Below are 18164 nucleotides of genomic sequence, written 5' to 3' on the forward strand. Positions count from 1 at the left end.
GCAGCAAATACCTGAGGTACTCACAGCTGTGGAGTAGGGATTATGAGCTCCAGTGTTTTCAGCCCAGCAGCCACATCCATACAGAGCAGCCTGGGAAAAAAGAAAATAGATACATAGAGTATTTCAGAAATATTATATGTAATTACTAGCTTTCAACAGAAGACAAAATCATACCCATCTAATAAAGACTGGTTTAATAATGATGTATATCAAATGGGAAATAATACCAGAGACTGTGTAAGACCTACCTAAACAATGGTTCTAACACTATCTAAACTATATATTCCAACTATTGTATTAATCTAAAATTTTTCAGAAACAGTAAGAGAAAGTTCCTTAGACTCTCATCAGCAGTAGTTTTGTTCCTTCCTTGAAAAACCTTTCCCCTATTGCAGTTTGTCAGCGGAATTTCTCTTCTGGCCCCTTGAAATCACCCCCATGGTTGCCTTAAAATAGTGGTTCTGAAACTAGGTATATGTCAAATTGTTTGAGAAGCTTGGTGATAAGAACCATGGTTCCCAGATATTCTGATTCAGTGGTCTGGGGGTTGGCCAATGAATTGCCATTATTAATCAGGGCCCTGTGGTAGGGGGTGGGGCTGGGATGCAGGGGGTCCTCCTGGCATACCCTAAGAAACCCTATTTGGGAGGGTTTTTGCCATGCCTCCCTTAAAGTGGCACAATAGGAACTGCAAACAGTTATTACCAAAGGGCCCAGTATATGCTCACCACTGTGCTAGATTCTGCCAGATATAAAGAAAGGAGGCAAATAGGTCAATTCGAGCTAATCACTTTATGAGGTGGTAGAGCAGATTTATTTGGCTGAAACCACCCATAACACAAATTACTATGGTAAGAACATGACAATTATTCCTATTTTGTTTCTAATAATGCCACCCAGAATGCCTGGATTCACCTCTCCAATTCCACAATGACTTCTCTGCCTTTGGGAGGGGAATCAAAACTGATAACTTTTCCAGTCCTTAGTTAGAAGTAGAATTAGAAACATCTTTTGATAGCCATCCCAGAGAAATAGAAGAAAGACTGCTCAAGAATGCTCACCACCACAAGTTTGGTAAGAATAGCAAACTGAAACCATAGATGTCCATCAGTAAAGAAATGGCTAACTGTTGGCACAGCAATGTGTGGGATTCATTGCAGAGGTTCAAAATAAAGAATTAAAAATTTTAAGAAGATGTTTAGGAACTAAAGAGAAAGAACCCCACACATATTGTCGGGCTGGGAGGAAGAGGAGGAGGAGTAGGAGGAGGAGGAGAAGTCAGCAACAAGCTACGATACACTGAGTATGCAGCATGACTTATCACTGATGGAGAAAAAAATATGTTCCCATAAAAGAGAAAAAAGTAACTGCTATTTCTAGGAGCTTACTTGTAAGGACTGGGGGAAGAAGCTAAGACTGGGAATACTGACCAGACAGACTTTAGCTTTCTACAGTATTGTATCCTTTTTTATAAGGACTTTAGAATTCATTTGCTTCAATATTCTACCCAGAGCAGGAATTTGTGAACTATTCCTCAAAACTTTGAGATGCACACACACCTATTCCCCTAATCACCCTCCTTGAGAAATAATCCAAAGTCCAAGATAATTGGAGATGAAGTACCCCATGCCATCCCCAGATGTCATTGACAATAACCTTCTTAAAAGTAGAACCAAGAACTGAACACAACACTCCCATGAGGCAAACAGTAGGAAATCTATTATAGCCTTAGAAAACACAATGCTTCTAAAATACACAAGACTGTTGAGTCAGAGTAGTAACTGAAAGCCCTATAGAAGTGATTTCAGAATAAAACTAGCAGACTTGTGGGATAAGCCATTCATCTGGTTCTACCTGGGACAGGTGCTAAGTCAGTCAAAGCCTCAGAGAACTTGTCACCTGAGGAGAAGGGCCCATTCTTCCTTCTTTGAAAACCCTGGACATTAGTCCACTGTCCTTTCCATTCCCAACAATTATCTTGACCAGGAACCTGCACCCAAAAATAACAAACAGGGCCACAAGAACAGCTCTTAGAAACCCAAAGGTCATTTTTTTTTTTTTTAGAAAAGAAAAAAACACTTATTCTTACTCTTTGTTTCTTCTCTCTAAGCAAATTCCTTTTATGCTACCTCCCCTCAATTTCATGACCTAAAGCTGTCTTCCTTCTTAACCTTCTGATATCAATTGGGCTGAGACAGTGATAGGTCAGATAAAAGAAAGAATCAGAGATTGTTCGTCTCTTATCCACTTCTTTGGATAAAACATAACATTAAGCAGGCCTTAAAAAAAAAAAAAGTTTCCTTCTTTTCAGTAGTAAAATTTCATTAACATTTTAAAAAATATGAACATTCACTACAAACAGGTCATATAAATATTATCATCATCATTATTATTATTATTTAATCTTCTTTGGGACTTGTTTTCCTTTATAAAATGAGGATTATAAAACCCCAACCTCATAATGTTGTTGTAGGATCACATGAATGAACACACTTGTTGCATGTAGCAAGAGCTTAATAACAGTAGCTATAGCTGTTATTATCAGGGACTGTGATAAGCAACTTAAATGCATTGCATCACTGAATCTTCTAGAACTTTGTTAAGGTACCTATTTATCCCCATTTTACAGTTATGGAAAGTGGAGCTTAAAGACTTTGAATAACTTGTTTATGGTAAAGAAACTGCAAAGTGGGGAGGTGAGATTAGAATAAAGGTTTACCTGACTCCAAAGTTCACACTCTTAACCACTAAAATCAACTGCCTATTTGTGTGGGAGTAGGTTGGCGGTGTGAGGGGAGAGTGGAATTTAATAATTCCTTTCTTGTGTCCCAGTTGTAAATTCTAATTAGTGTTGGTAAGCCAAGCAAGTAAGTTCTAATTCAAATTGCCATTTCACCATCTGAATGGTTGTTATCATATATCCAGAGCAGGGTAATTTAAGACTCTTAAATAGTTCACTTGTGCATTTAGAATGTATTTAAAAGCACCTAGTTTCATCATATTTTTTAAAAAGCCATTTTTTTCAATACTTTGCTTGTATATTTTGTCCTTTCCCTCCTGATTGTCAAGAATGGTTCCTTACTGTCATCTGATGCTTACGTATTTCCAGGTTTATTATATCTCCTCTATCTAAGCAATATAATCCAATTAAGCAAATGCATTTCCCTGTGAAGTACCTTTACTTCTATCCACCACACCTCTTCCTGATTTTCAGCTCCCACAAACTGTGTCTTCATAAACTAGCCAAGTGGCACAAATCAACAAGTTTAAGTTTTACAGAAGTCTTTCTTTTTCCACGACATCCCATGTGTAGTGGCAGAATGGCTACATGATTGTTCAATGAAATATTCTGCTAACATAGTCTATAACTATCCTTGGTTCTGTTGTTGCTATTTTGCTAACTAAAACAAACAAAAAACAGTGAGAAAGCCATGGGAATTGCAATGCAATGAAGGCGGCTAATACTGGCTTTTCTTTCTCCTTCTCCACCAAGGCGTCCAAATCTGATATGCCAAGCTTGGTTCTTATCCCAAATTTGACAAATACACAGGGCTTTATAATGTGGAAAAACACCATGACCAGACAAAGGCTTTTTATAATGAGTTCAAAGCATTGTACATATGTTGAGTAATCATTCCTCACAAATCCCCTTGTATGGTAGACAAAGAGTAGCACAAAATTAATTATTCTTCCCTACCCCTTCCCTCTGCCATGGGACTGTAAGTGGCCTGTAAACTATAAAGGGCATATCAAGGAACATCACTTGGGGCTTTGCAAAGATGTCCTCCACGAATCAGATCACCGGCCTCCAAGCATTCACTCACCACCACGTCCAAAGCAACTGTGATACCGACTCTTCCTCAAATGTGAGGGACAAAGCATACAGAGCATGCCAAGCAGTGCCCTGCGTGTAACATGAGATCCAAGTACTGAGCTTAAGCACAGTCCTTGCAACAACTTTAACAGACTCCATGAGTCATTAGTTCACTCAACAAATATTTATTAAGCCCATAAGTAATGTACCAAATTGGTTTATACTCAGAAAGCTTACTAGATCAAATGGACTGTGAAATCCCATTCTCTGTACAGAACTAAAGTTTGGAGATGGGGGGAAGGAGGAATGGTAAAGAAAATGTGCAAGTGAAACAGGAATAAGCCAGTTACACATAAAAAAGACCCCCCCCTTATATCTAGATTTCTTGAATGGGATCATGTGTTGGTTCCATTGCTGAAATGCTTAACCAGAGGAGGATTTTAGAGGGTCAAAATTTTACTGTTCCTTGAATGGAAGAAATATAAAAATGTAACTCTAAAGTCATTTTCCCACCTAAAAAGCAGGCCACAATATAGTCAGGTAGTGTTTACCCCTAACGAATAGGACATGTGCAAAGAAAGAAATGGAAGATTATACATATTTACTGAATGTATACTAAATATCCAGTACCCAGCCTTTTTGAAGTAACAACATACAGTATTACTGATTGTAAAGATCATAGAGAACTCTATTGCCATGAGATAGTTTTTTTTAGAATCTTGAAATGGTATTTGATGATTTGTATTACATAAATACTAAAACACACACACACACACACACACACACACCATAATATCATTTATTTTTTCTAAAGAAAAAATGTTTCTACTGGCTTTAAAAAATGATGAGCCAGAAAACTCCATGTTTTAAATTAACAAGCCAGTTTAAAAACCCCATAATTACTTACCTGTCCAACCCTCCCTGGATGCTTCAAGGCCAAGCCTCCACTGGAGACAGCAGCAGCAACGTTCCCTTCGTGGTCCACAACTACAGCGCCCACTGTGTCCAAAGTGCCCGAGTCATTCTCCTGGAGAGCAAGCAGGGCATGGGCACTCACTAAGCACAGTGTGTCACAATTCGATATGACCACATAGCACTTTTCAGTACAATCATGACAGAATTCACCAATCTCCTAAAATTATCTATTATCAAGTTGCCACCAAAACCCTGTTCAAGTCAAAATGTATTTTCTACCGAAAAATCCTGAGCAGAAGCTGTCTTGTTGCTTTTCTCTAATAATAAGCCATGCATGCCTTTCTAAGGGAGAAAGAAAAACACAATCTAATATAAATTAGTGTATAACAGTGCCCCCTAATCTCAAGTATTAAGTTCATGATTGAAAAATCGGTAGAGGAATCTATCCATGGCATAAGTGAATCAATAAATGACATTAACAGTATTTTCTAAAATATTATATACAAATTTCTAAAAGTAATGTCCTCAGCACAATAAATGAAGAGAATGGCATTTACAATCTTGAAGTATACTATGCTATAATTTTCTTTTACAATTCCTTCCTTATGAGAAATTTATGGCCACCTCCCTCCTCTGCTGTGTTAATAATATGCTTGCCAAATATACAGCAGAAAACGGCACATTTCTGAGAGGCATCTTTGTGTTTCTGAGTCTTGTTCCAGGTCACACAGGCTTAAGGCTTTTCACATGTATTCACTATAAGCAGCTGTCTCCTACCTCAAAGATTTCTGGGTCGCCTGTGCAAGACAGATAAACTTTAAAATACTGGATAAAAATCAGAATTATGGGAAGCAGGAAGTAAGTTTCATTAAAAGAAAAACTCTTTTTGTATATTCAAAAGAGAGGCTACTGCAGGTCTTTAGGTTAATGGCAATCACAGTAGTTTTCCTACACTAGAGCACTGGTGTTTAAACTGTGCACCAGAACTCAAGACTCCCACCCTCACTCCCGGCCCCAAGAATGCAGGAAAGAGCCAGGCACAACCCCACCAGGTTCAACAAAAGCAGTTCCTCCTCCTATGCTGTGAACCATACTACTGAGCAAGACTTCATCTGTACTTGAGGGATTCCCAGCTAAGAAGTTTCAGAAATACCACATTCAGGCAATCCCCAGAAAAGTCAGTGACTTCCTAGGACCACCACAGAAGTTGAATAATGCCGAGGGGAGTTCTGAAATATTGGAGACATGTGCAAACAAAAGATTTTTACTTGAAGCAAACTGACAAATCCAGAGGTAGAGTATGCCTCAACAAATATTCCATTAGTTTGTTAGGAGAAGGTGCATCTATACATGTACGTTTCTTTGGGCTTTGCTCTAGATTCTAACTCCTTTTAAATATACTGATACACTATGATATTACTTAAATAGAAAATGTGTAATTGACTGAAATAAGTGCTTTATTCCCACTCTCCCTTTTAACCACAGCTAGGGGACGTCTAGCCAATGGATCCACATGACCATATCCCAAAATACCACAGTTATGCGGGTGGCAGGATACCTGACTTTCAAGGACAGTTCCCCAACCTGACTATAAATTCTGAGGAAAGGCCTGATCCACTGTTTCATTTTGCACATAGCAGACATTCAGGCATACTTATTCTTTAATTAGGAGGAAATAGCGCATGTCTGCATCCGTGGTGTCACAGAAACAAGCCAAACAAGTGACGACACATGCCAGGTCATTCTAACATCAGGGTCTCAGTCTTCCGTCTCCTTTTCTCAAGATTCAGTTTCATGCAAATCCACAGGATGCCACTATCTTAGGGAAGACTTAACAATAATTAGGTTTGTTCATTTGGTATGGAAGAAGTGAAGTTTATCTTCTTTGGTAGGTAAGATGAAAGTATCAAAGTAAAGAATTGCATTAGACACATTTTATTCCAGGAAAAAAAAAAAAAAAGAAGCGGGGGGAAGGGGGAATCCCAAAGAGAAATGTACTTTAAGGAGAAACATTTCATTATTCTAAGAAATAATTCCTAAATCTTTATTATACTCTTGCACTTCAACCTCAGATAGAGAAGTGTTTGTTCCTTACCCAAATGCCAAGTCTTATGTCTTCTACAGGAGGCCTTCTCAAACTTTAAGGTACACACAAATCATCTGAGAATCTATTAAATGTAGATTCTGATTAAGTAATCTGGCATTGGTCAAGACTGTATATCTAACAAACTTCCCCCATAATGCTGATGTTGCTGGTTCCTAGAACCTACCTTAAGAAATAAGGTAAGACAGCATCCTACAGGATTCATTTTCAGCCAAATATCTGTTCTACTCATTTTAAGGCAAATAATTTTATGGGCACAAATATACTGAAGGAGAAATTTAAACCACCTAAGACTATCATTATGTCAGCATAAAAGATTTAAGTTCTATCTGGTTCAACTATCAGTTGGTAGCATATCACCATGATCATACCACAAAGAACATAGAGTATTTTAAACTATTGATCTCATACTGTTTTTTTTAGAAATAGATAACTCTCATATGAATAAATATAAACTGTAAAACACTTCCTTAACAACAATAAAGTCAAGAAAGGGTATTAGTTCATTAACTGTGACTTTTGATCCATGCATTCTGTAAAACAGAATTTTACTAAGGGGATACATAATGTATACATAATGATATACATTACTTACAAGACAACTCTCTTAGCATTTCAATCATGATATCATAAACTATGAGGACTCATGTCTAACCAAACTACTATAGAAAAATACAAAATTATTATACATAGATGGATTTACTGTAACTTAGTTTTCAAAAATGAAAAATCAAGCAAAAAATAAAGAATCCTGTTCCAAATTAAGCTAAATATTCCTAAGGGCTTGTAACACCTGCAAAAATCAGAATTACTTCATAAATATTCAAGAATTAGTTCATATATTTCACATTCTGAAAGGCAAATTTAAGGATGATGAAGTAATATTTAAGCATTTTTATGAAGTGTAGATAAATTGAGTGAAAGACAAACACTGGTATTTTGGCCATAATAATTTCACAGAACTCATTTGTACAGAAATGAAATCTTAGAAAGGTTAAAAAACACACAATGACTGTTACTATATAGAGCTACTATTATGCTCTTACACTCCATAAATACTTGAAAGTATATGCACCACATAGGTACACATGCATTTATTGTCCTTGACTGAAACATGCTATTTGCATTATTTTTTTGATAAAATTGTGACTAAAAAGCAACTGTACAGACCATAGTTCTCCTTATAATAAACACATGTATCTAAAGTTGGCACAGAGATTTCATGTGTTATGGAAAACACTGAAATAAAATTTTCTTCAAGTAACCAAGAAACTAGTAATCATTGGTGGGCTTAATGTCAAAAGTTTTTATTATTCTCTGCTCCAAATTGGAGATTGCTATTACACAATTGTGTAAAAATTAAATTAGGTAACACGTGAACTACTTTAAAAGGAAGAAATCTCTTAAAACAAAGTTTACGTACTTCCCACCAGAAAATTATGCCTCTAACCTGCATTCTAACTCAGAAATCTGCCAAGAGACACCATCTATCAGTTACTTATCTCATTAACCTGGTATTTCTTCTACACAGAATTACTCAAATATCAAAGAGCTACAATGAAAGAATAATATCTCAAATATATAAGTGCATCCTGAAATTGGTATATGGTGGAACTATCCTAATACAATAATAAAGACAGAAATATATTTTTTGAGAAGATACCAAACCTTCATAATACAGTTTTGTTAGGTTTATGAGCTGTATTATAACTGACATGAGTTTCCACTTGAGCAAAGCAGATGACTGATGCCCTCCATGACAATACAGCAACGGCAGCATAAAGCTTTGCGATCTTTTAGTATCCTAACCATGGAATGATAGCTCTGGCTACAAGAGACCTAGATCTGGCTCCATGTCTATCTTCCACAAACCAGCCCCACAGTGGGCCACTGTAGGTTTAGAGTATATCAGGTATGTGTAAACAAAGTAGGATTTAGCTAGAATTACCTACTCTCATGTGTCTGGCTTGGCTGAAACCAAGGAAAATGTGGATATAAGAACACCCAATGACCGTTTTCTTCTCTCTTCACCCTTCTGATGCCCAATACTATAAGTGATGTTTCTGTGAACTACAGTCAAGATGTCTATTGTTAAAGACATAAAATGACTAACAGACACATTAAAAATCACTCATCATCATGGAAATTCAAATCAAAACCACAAGAAGATATCATCTCACACCTGTCAGAATGGCTAAAATTAACAAATCAGGAAACAACAGATGTTGGCGAGGATGGGGAGAAAAGGGAACCCTCTGACACTGCTAGTGGGAATGCAAACTGGTACAGCCACTCTGGAAAACAGTATGGAGGTTCCTCAAAAAGTTAAAAATAGAACCACCCTATGACCCAGCAATTGCACTACAAGGTATTTATCCAAAGGGTACAAAAATGCTGATTTGAAGGGGCATATGCACCCCAATGTTTATACAGCACTATCAATAACAGACAAGTTATGGAAAGAACCCAAATGTCCACTGACTGATGAATGGATAAAGATGATGTGGTATCTATATAAAATGGAATATTACTCAGCAATCAAGAAGAATGAAATCTTGCCATTCCAATGACATTGATGGAACTAGAGAGTATTATGCTAGGCAAAGAAAGTCAGTCAGGAAAGGATACATACCACATGATTTCACTCATATGTGTAATTTAAGAAATAAAACAGATGAACATAGGGGAAAGGAAGGAAAAATAAATAAGATAAAAACAGACAGGAGTGCCTGGGTGGCTCAGTTGGTTAAGCATCTGACTCTTGATTTCAGCTCAGGTCATGATCTCACGGGTTCATGAGACTGAGTCCTGCATCAGGATCTGCACTGACAACATGGAGTCTGCTTGGGATTCTCTCTTTCCCTGTCTCTCTGCTCCTCTCCTGCTCTCTCTCTGTCTCAAAATAAATTTAAAAAATGAGTAAATAACTTTAAGAAAGAAAATAAAACAAAGGAAAAGAAAAACAGAGAGAGAGGCAAACAATAAGAGACTCTTAACTATAGAGAACAAACTAAAAGTTGATAGAGGGAGGTGGGTGGGGGATGGGCTAAATGAGTGATGGGCATTAAGGAGGACACTTCTTGGGAAGAGCACTGGGTGTTATATGTAAGCGATGAATCACTAAATTCTACTCCTGAAACTAATACTACACCAATATGTTAGCTAACTTGAATTTAAATAAAATCTTAAAAGAAAAAAAGTGTCTATTCTTAAATAATTCTTTATTGTCTTTAACAAATATGCATTAAATATCTATGAAGCACCACATAAATTATTGCCAAACATATCTACAACAAAGGAAAAAAAGTAAATAATAATTGTTATTTATTTTCTAAATCACTCAACAAAAATAAAAAAAACTTAACAAAAATATTTTTAGCTCAAAATAAAAATAAAGTTAAAAAAGCATGGGTTATGCTCATGGATTGGAAGAATAAATATTGTTAAAATGTTAAACTACCCAAAGCAATCTACACATTCAATACAATCCCAATCAAAATTGCACCAGCATTCTTCTCAAAGCTAGAACAAACAATCCTAAAATCTGTATGGAACCACAAAAGACCTCAAATAGCCAAAGTAATATTGAAGAAGAAAACCAAAGCCAGAAGCATCACAATCCCAGACTTTAGTCTCTACTACAAAGTTGTAATCATCAAGACAGTATGGTATTGGCACAAAAACAGACACATACACCAATGGAATAGAATAGAAAACCCAGAAGAGGACGCACAAATTTATGGCCAACTAATCTTTGACAAAGCAGGAAAGAGTATCGAATGGAAAAAAGACAGTCTCTTTAACAAATAGTGCTGGGAGAACTGGACAGCAACAGGCAGAAGAATGAAACTAGACCACTTTCTTAACACCATTCACAAAAATAAACTCAAAATGGATGAAGGACCTGAATGTGAGACGGGAAATCATCAAAACCCTAGAGGAGAAAGCAGGAAAAAACCTCTCTGACCACAGCTGCAGCAATTTCTTACTCGACACATCTCTAAAAGCAAGGGAATTAAAAGCAAAAATGAACTATTTGGACCTCATCAAGATAAAAAGCTTCTGCACTGCAAAGGAAACGACCAATAAAACTAAAAGGCAACCGACAGAATAGAAGATATTTGCAAATGACATATCGGATAAAGGGCTAGTATCCAAAATCTATAAAGAACTGACCAAACTCCACACCCAAAAAACAAATAATCCAGTGAAGAAATGGTCAGAAGACATGAATAGACACTTTTCCAAAGAAGACATCCAGATGGCCAACAGACACATGAAAAGATGCTCAACGTCACTCATCATCAGGGAAATACGAATCAAAACCACACTGAGATACCACCTCATGCTGGTCAGAGTGGCTAAAATGAGCAAATCAGGAGACTATAGATGCTGGTGAGGATGTGGAGAAACGGGAACCCTCTTGCACTGTTGGTGGGAATGCAAACCGGTGCAGCCGCTCTGGAAAAGTGTGAAGTTTCCTCAAAAAATTAAAAATAGAACTACCCTATGACCCAGTGATAGCACTGCTAGGTATTTACAAGGGATACAGAGTGCTGATGCATGGAGACACATATACCCCAATGTTTCAACAATAGCCAAATTATGGAAAGAGCCTAAATGCCCATCAACTGATGAATAGGTAAAGAAGATGTGGTTTATAGATACAATAGAATACTACTTGGCAATGAGAAAGAATGAAAGCCTGCCATTTGCAGCTATGTGGATGGAACTGGAGAGTATTATGCTAAGTGAAATAAGTCAGTCAGAGAAAGACAGATACCATATGTTTTCACTCATATGTGGATCTTGAGAAACTTAACAGAAGACCATGGGGGAGGAGAAGGGGAAAACAAAGTTACAGAGAGGTAGGGAGGCAAACCATAAGAGACTCTTAAATACTGAGAACAAAGTGAGGGTTGATGGAGGGTGGGAGAGAGGGGAAAGTGGGTGATGGTCATTGAGGAGGGCACCTGCGGGGATGAGCACTGGGTGTTGTATGGAAACCAATTTGACAATAAATTATATTAAAAAAATTAAAAAATAAAAAAAATATTATAGAACTGGGAAAAAAAGGCATGGGTTAATCATGCTCTTAAGGGGTTTTAATATTCTACATTACAGCTTTAATTATAAATTCATACCATAACAAAGTTCCAGAGGATTACCTAAAGTTCCAAACTCTCAAAGACCACAAAGGGCAATGCTTTCCAAATGGCAGAATACCTACACAGTGTTCTAAGGCTCGTAACATTCAAGGTAAAAAAAAAAGCAATGATTTTAATCTTGGTTTTTAAAATAACATTTCAATTAACTATAGTAAGGTGTGGGTTTTTTTTGTTGTTTTTGTTTATTTGTTTTTGGGTTTTTTTGTTTTTTGTTTGGTTCAAAATGGAACAGTTTGAGAGCCTCAGTGTGCATGTTGAGTGATCATGTATAAGTGATGGAAAAGCCCAGATGAACATACTCATGACTTAACTTATTACACAGCTGAAGAGTAAAAACCACAAGGGGAGTTCCACACAGTTTTAAATCATTTTTATTCATATTCATATGCTACATAATTAAAATTATTTTATACTTTTAATGAACCACTGGTTAAGGAAAGTAAACGTAAGATATACTGAAGTTGAAATAAAAATTGAGGAATTTAAGAATGATAATTCTGACAAAGCCCTTAGATAATATTAGCTAGATCATTAAATTGCATTCATCTGATCAACATGCTTAGAGAATCCATCTCAATGACTTCAAATATCAGTTTAAAAATATGATGATGAATATATCCAATTTGGCTTCTTATTTTTCTGGAATAAATATTAATCACAATTTTTAAATTTTAAATCAAAAATTTTTAATCCTAAATTAAATATACACCCAGAATTTAAACCTCTATGTACTTACCCAAGAGAAATCAAAATATATATGACAAAAGACTTGTCAAAATGTTCATAGCACTTTTAACTGCAATAGCCAAACCTGGAAACAACACAATGCCTACCTATCAAGAGGGTAATGGGTACACACATTGTGATACAGGCAGTAGGGAAGGAATGCCCAGCAATGAAAAGGAACTAGTGATACACACAACAGTATGGATAACCTTTTAGACATATGCTGAATCAAAGAAGCTGGACACAACAGAGTACATAACATATGATCCCATTTATATGAAGGTTCAGAAAAGGTAAAACTCCTCTATGGTGAAAAAGAATCAGAAAAGTGTTGTTTTAGGAGGCAAGGTTGACTATGAAGGAGCATGAGAAAATTTTCTGGAGTAATGATGTTTTATATTTTGATAGTGGTATGTGTTACATGGGTTTATAAATGTCAAAATTCATCAAAGATGAATTAAGATGTGTGCATTGCACTGTACATTAGTTTTACCTTTAAAAAAATCAATAGCAGATGTATTTATCTAAAAGTACACAATCAAGAATTCAAAAACCAAGTCATGAACAAATTTTCTAATTTTTTCCTAATATTATAACACATTTATATTTATGTTTATATAACATTTAATACACATTTGATTACAATCAATTTTAAGTAGTAAGTATTTTAAGTAGGGGGAGAAGGTGATAGAAAACATCAAAGAGGTGGTAAAAAAAATATATATATATGGATGAGAGAGTCTAGCAAATGTCCAACTGGAAGGAGCAGACAAAATAATGAAAGAAAGAAAGCTAAAATTTCCCACAACTGCTGAAATATAAGAATCCAGATCCCCCAGAAGCCACAAAAGGAAAGGAGCCAGATAGAAAGAAAAGATCACCTACAACAGAATGAATTTCCCGAACCCCAATGAAAGCCAGAAGACAGTGGTACATCTTCAAGGTACACAGAGAAAAGGAACTATAAACCTAGAAGTAGGTGCCCAACAAGATTACCTTTTAGGAACAAAAATAAAATAAAGGCATTTGTAAATGAATAAATAAAATGAGGTTACCACCAAGAGATCTGCACTTAATGAAAGCCTGAAGGACCATTCTTTTTAATACTACAAGCTGCCCTCCATGGAGCATGATTAATACTATATCCTCTCTACCACTGACTCACGAGCACACCTAATCTCCCTTTCTTGGCTCAACTTTATTTTTTTTCCATAATATTTCAACATTGTCTAAACTGTACAATTTATTTTTGCATTATTTAAATTGCCAATCTCACCCACAAGATTGGAAGCTCCACAAAGGCAGTAATCTTTGTATAGTTTATTCACTAAAATTTGCTAAGCACTGAGAAAAGTACTTGACATCTCTTAGGTATTCAATAACTATTTGTTGAATGGATGCATGAATAAACAAGTGAATTATATACTTCAAGAGAATGAAAATAATTGCTGTGATCTGAAGGTCTGTGTCCTTCCAAAATTCACATGTTGAAATCCTAGCTGCCAAGGTGATGCTATTAGGAGGTGGGGCATTGAAACACAGCAGAGCCCTCATGAATGGAATTAATGCCCTTCTAGAGAGGCCCATGAAGCTCCCCTGCCCCTTGGGCCATATGAGGTTACAGCACAAAGATGGCCATCTAGAAGCAGGCCCTCAACAGACACCAAATCTGCCTGGGGCTTCATGTTGGACTTCCCAGCCTCCAGAATTGTCAGAAGCAAATTTCTGTTGTTTATAAGCCACCCAGTCTATAGTATATTGTTAGAGCAGCCCAAACAGACTTAAGACAATAATCCAAGTAGGACAGTCAGACATGAAAGAAGGAATACGTAAGCAAATGAAATGGCAAAACTGATGTAAATCAAAACTAATATTATCTTTAAAAATAATAATAACATGCTATTAGAATGTCAGGTTGGGTTTTAAAATATGGCTACATGTTATTTATAAGGGATGTGCCTAAAGCATAAGGATATGGAAAAGTTGAGAGTAAATGGGGAAGAAAGTGATATACCAAACAAGTACCAATCAAACATAAGCAAAGTAAGTTTTACGACAAAAGGTATTAATAGTGACAGAGTCTCTACATCACAAATGCTGAAAGTTTAACTGCACCAGATATAATTAGAGATACAATAATTCTAAATTTGTATGTACCTAAAAAGAATAGCCTCAAATGTACGTAAAGCAAAAGCACACCAACAAGGAGAAAGCAATAAACCATACCTCATGATGAGATATTTCAACACATTTCTCTCAATTACAAGTAAGAAACAGGAGGCCCAAATTATACATCAAAAAGTGTGATTGCAGGTACACCTGGGTGGCTCAGTCGGTTAAGTCCAACTCTTGATTTCAGCTCAGGACATGATCTCACAGGTGGTGAGTTTGAGCTCTGCATCAGGCTCTGCGCTGACAGTATGGCGCCTGTTTGGGATTCCTCTCTCTCCCTCTCTCTCTGCCCCTCTCCTGCTCGCTCACTCTCTCCCTCTTTCTCTCTCTCTCAAAAAATAAACTATTAAAAATTTTTTTTTCAATTTAGAAAGTGTGATTGCAAAGTGAACAATTAGAGGGGAGCAACAATTAGAGGGGAAACATTATTTTCAAACACATATAAATATGTGTAAAAACTGATCATACACTAAACCATAAGCTAAATTACAACAAATTTCAAGAAATGGTATCAAATAGAACATGCTCTCTGAATATGATACAATTAGGAGTCAATGAAATTAAATAAAATTTGGAAATAAAAAAAAACAGTTTGAAATAACTTAGGACTCAAATAAGAATCTAAATAGAAACAAAAATATTTAATAATGAATAATAAAAATATTACATTTCAAAATTTGTGGCATACAGAAAAAGTGGTAGAGAAAAATTTATACCCCAAATGTTGGTATTAGAAAAGAACAAAAAAGGGCCTAAGTGTCCAACTAAAGAAGTTAGAGGACAATATAAACACAAAGAGAAAGGAGAAAATAGAGAAAAATCAGTGAAAGACAAACATTAAATACATAGATTAAAAAAAAAAAAAAAGGCAAGTCAGTTCTGTGAAAAAACTACTTATTGAATGAATGAACAAATTAAGTCTTATAGGCAATAATTTTCTCTGTATATCACCTAAATCTCAGCAAAGATCCAGCCCTCCTACCTTCTCCCCTAAAGAGAACCTTGGCTCTCTGGAGTAATAGCAGATACTGGCATCCCTCCGAACTCACACTTCATCCAGTACAAAAGTGGGTCCCCACTCCTTTGCCCCCTTTCCCCATCCCACACCAAAATATTGCCATTGAGGTCTCAAATAACTCCAGAAAGGACTTCCTTAATCTCTACCCAACTACGTAGGATGCCCCTGAATCTAAAGGTCCAACCTAAAACAGGTGGCTCTCCCCTCTATGGGAAGACTCTATATGTTGGCTTGTCCTAGGATCTTTTGTGTCTTGTCTTGTTCCTCATCCACCTGTAAGCAGCAACTAACAAAAGTACTGTAACTAAATATTTTTTAATTGACCTTCATCAATAAATCAAACTCTGTGCCCTCTGAAACTGCATCTTGCTCAATATATTTGCATGATCCAAACTCAGCCTATCTAAAGCAGTTTTCCTATTACCTCACATATTTCTCTCTGATTATTTCATATTTAGATCTTCCCTAAATGCAATGCTTTTTGCACATCACTCCTGAATAGGTCCTTTCCCAAAAGTATGAAATCTTTGGCTGGTCCTCATAATAACCACACTGAAGTCCAGACTCATTTTTTACAATATAGGAATGCTTTTTATTTCAAGTGGTTTTGCATACCCTCTGGACTACTGTTCAAAACAAACTTACTCTTACCATCAAACATTAAGCCTCACCTAATCTATAAAGAAATTATATGTCTTGATATTGATCACATTCTCCCATCCAATGTTTTTCTTTTGATAACACTTCTTTACTGCCCTCCCATCCTCTGGGGTCATTTGGCACCAGATCACATTCTTCTCATTTTTAACTAACCTGTTCACTTTCTTTAACTCCAAATTGCTTTCCTAAAAACTCTATTAAGTAATACATATAATATACTTTAACTTTAACTTTGTTTTTCCACTGGAGACTAAACTCAGTCAACACTGTCTGAGAAACATGTTCAAGGGAGGAGGGAATCAAGACTATTTAGCAGTTTTACTTCATATAGGCACGTATATCATAGTACTTCAGTGACAGAGATAGTGCAACATGCTACCAGCATACTCACTAATAGGCTATGAACTTCATTACCTGAGCAGATTAAAAAACACCCAAGTAAACGAACTAAGACCTTGCTAATTAAATAGACAGCAACAAAGTCTCTTTAATAAGAGCAGGCAACCTTTTTCAATTTAGTTGTCCAATTTGGCTCTTTCCAGGAACACCTGGCCATGGTCTGGACCTCTGGTCTTTCTTTCATTTCAGGGCATACATTTACCTTCTCTGGATAAAATTACACTTTTTCTTTTAAATACCAGAGCTCCACTGGCCTTTGAACTGAGTCTTAAAGCAGTGGGGAATAACAGATAAAGGACTAGAAGGTAACTTGGGCAATCTGGAGTCTATTCCTGCCAATGAAACACCATGACAATTGGGATGGGTCATTTAACCTGGATTTAAATTCAACCCTCTCCAGATTGAATATTTGACACTGACTTTAACAACAAAGTAATAAGTTACTTTATTTGATATGAGACTTTAAAAGTATAGCAACATCTATTTGACCATATAACTGTATGAGTATACCCACAAAAATATAATTATTAAAAATCATAAATACACAACTACTAAAGATAATATATTAAGACATAAAGATATTAAAAAAACAAAAAGGAAAGAAAAAGTGCCCACATACTTTTTCTCCTTTTATTCCTCAATAGCTTAAAATTTTATTAGAAGGTAGGAAGAAATCAAAGAATCACAAAGAGTAGGAGAGGAGCTAAGGATATTCTAGGATATAAAATCCATCTAAACTAATTATGATAATACTATATCTTAGAAATTCTAATGCCATTCAATCTCAAGGATATCTTCAGACTCTCAACATTCAAAAGCCTGTGTTTAATGACAAATAGTCACCAGGATGGGCCCCATTCATACATATTTCAAAATATTCTCATTGGCTCTTAAGGACAATTAAAAGTACAAATAAAAGTAGATAAATGTCAAAAAAACAAAAAAGTAGACAAATGTTCAGGGAGAACTCTGGCTATGGACTTAATTCCTCTATGGCCTATTTTACTATGCTAAATTTTGTGCACAGTTGAATCTGATCAACTGTCATGCCCTCACCAGGGATTAAAAACTGCCAAAACCAGAGTTTGCTTTCAACAGCAAAGTGTAATTTTGGTGTTAGACATTTTGCGTTTTGAATACCTTAAAATGGAACATGTATCACCAACTGCTCCACCTCTCTAGATTGTC

The 18164-nt window shown here is 36.0% G+C and overlaps 1 protein-coding gene across 4 annotated transcripts in view; it reads right to left on the reverse strand.

Moving 5' to 3' along the window:
- The window catches only part of TASP1 (taspase 1), a 309206-nt gene that overhangs the window by 192305 nt on the left and 98737 nt on the right, over positions 1–18164 (reverse strand). For 3 of the 4 annotated variants that reach the window (XM_049651145.1, XM_049651148.1, XM_049651146.1), the window contains 2 exons: positions 4722–4841; positions 12–90 (listed from right to left, as the gene is read on the reverse strand). In XM_049651145.1, the coding sequence (XP_049507102.1) occupies positions 12–90; positions 4722–4841 (199 nt within the window). The remainder of the gene's footprint in view (positions 1–11; positions 91–4721; positions 4842–18164) is intronic. The other variant, XM_049651147.1, reaches the window with a different exon arrangement.

Source organism: Panthera uncia (genome assembly GCF_023721935.1).
Source record: "Panthera uncia isolate 11264 chromosome A3 unlocalized genomic scaffold, Puncia_PCG_1.0 HiC_scaffold_11, whole genome shotgun sequence".
Classification (NCBI taxonomy): domain Eukaryota; kingdom Metazoa; phylum Chordata; class Mammalia; order Carnivora; family Felidae; genus Panthera; species Panthera uncia.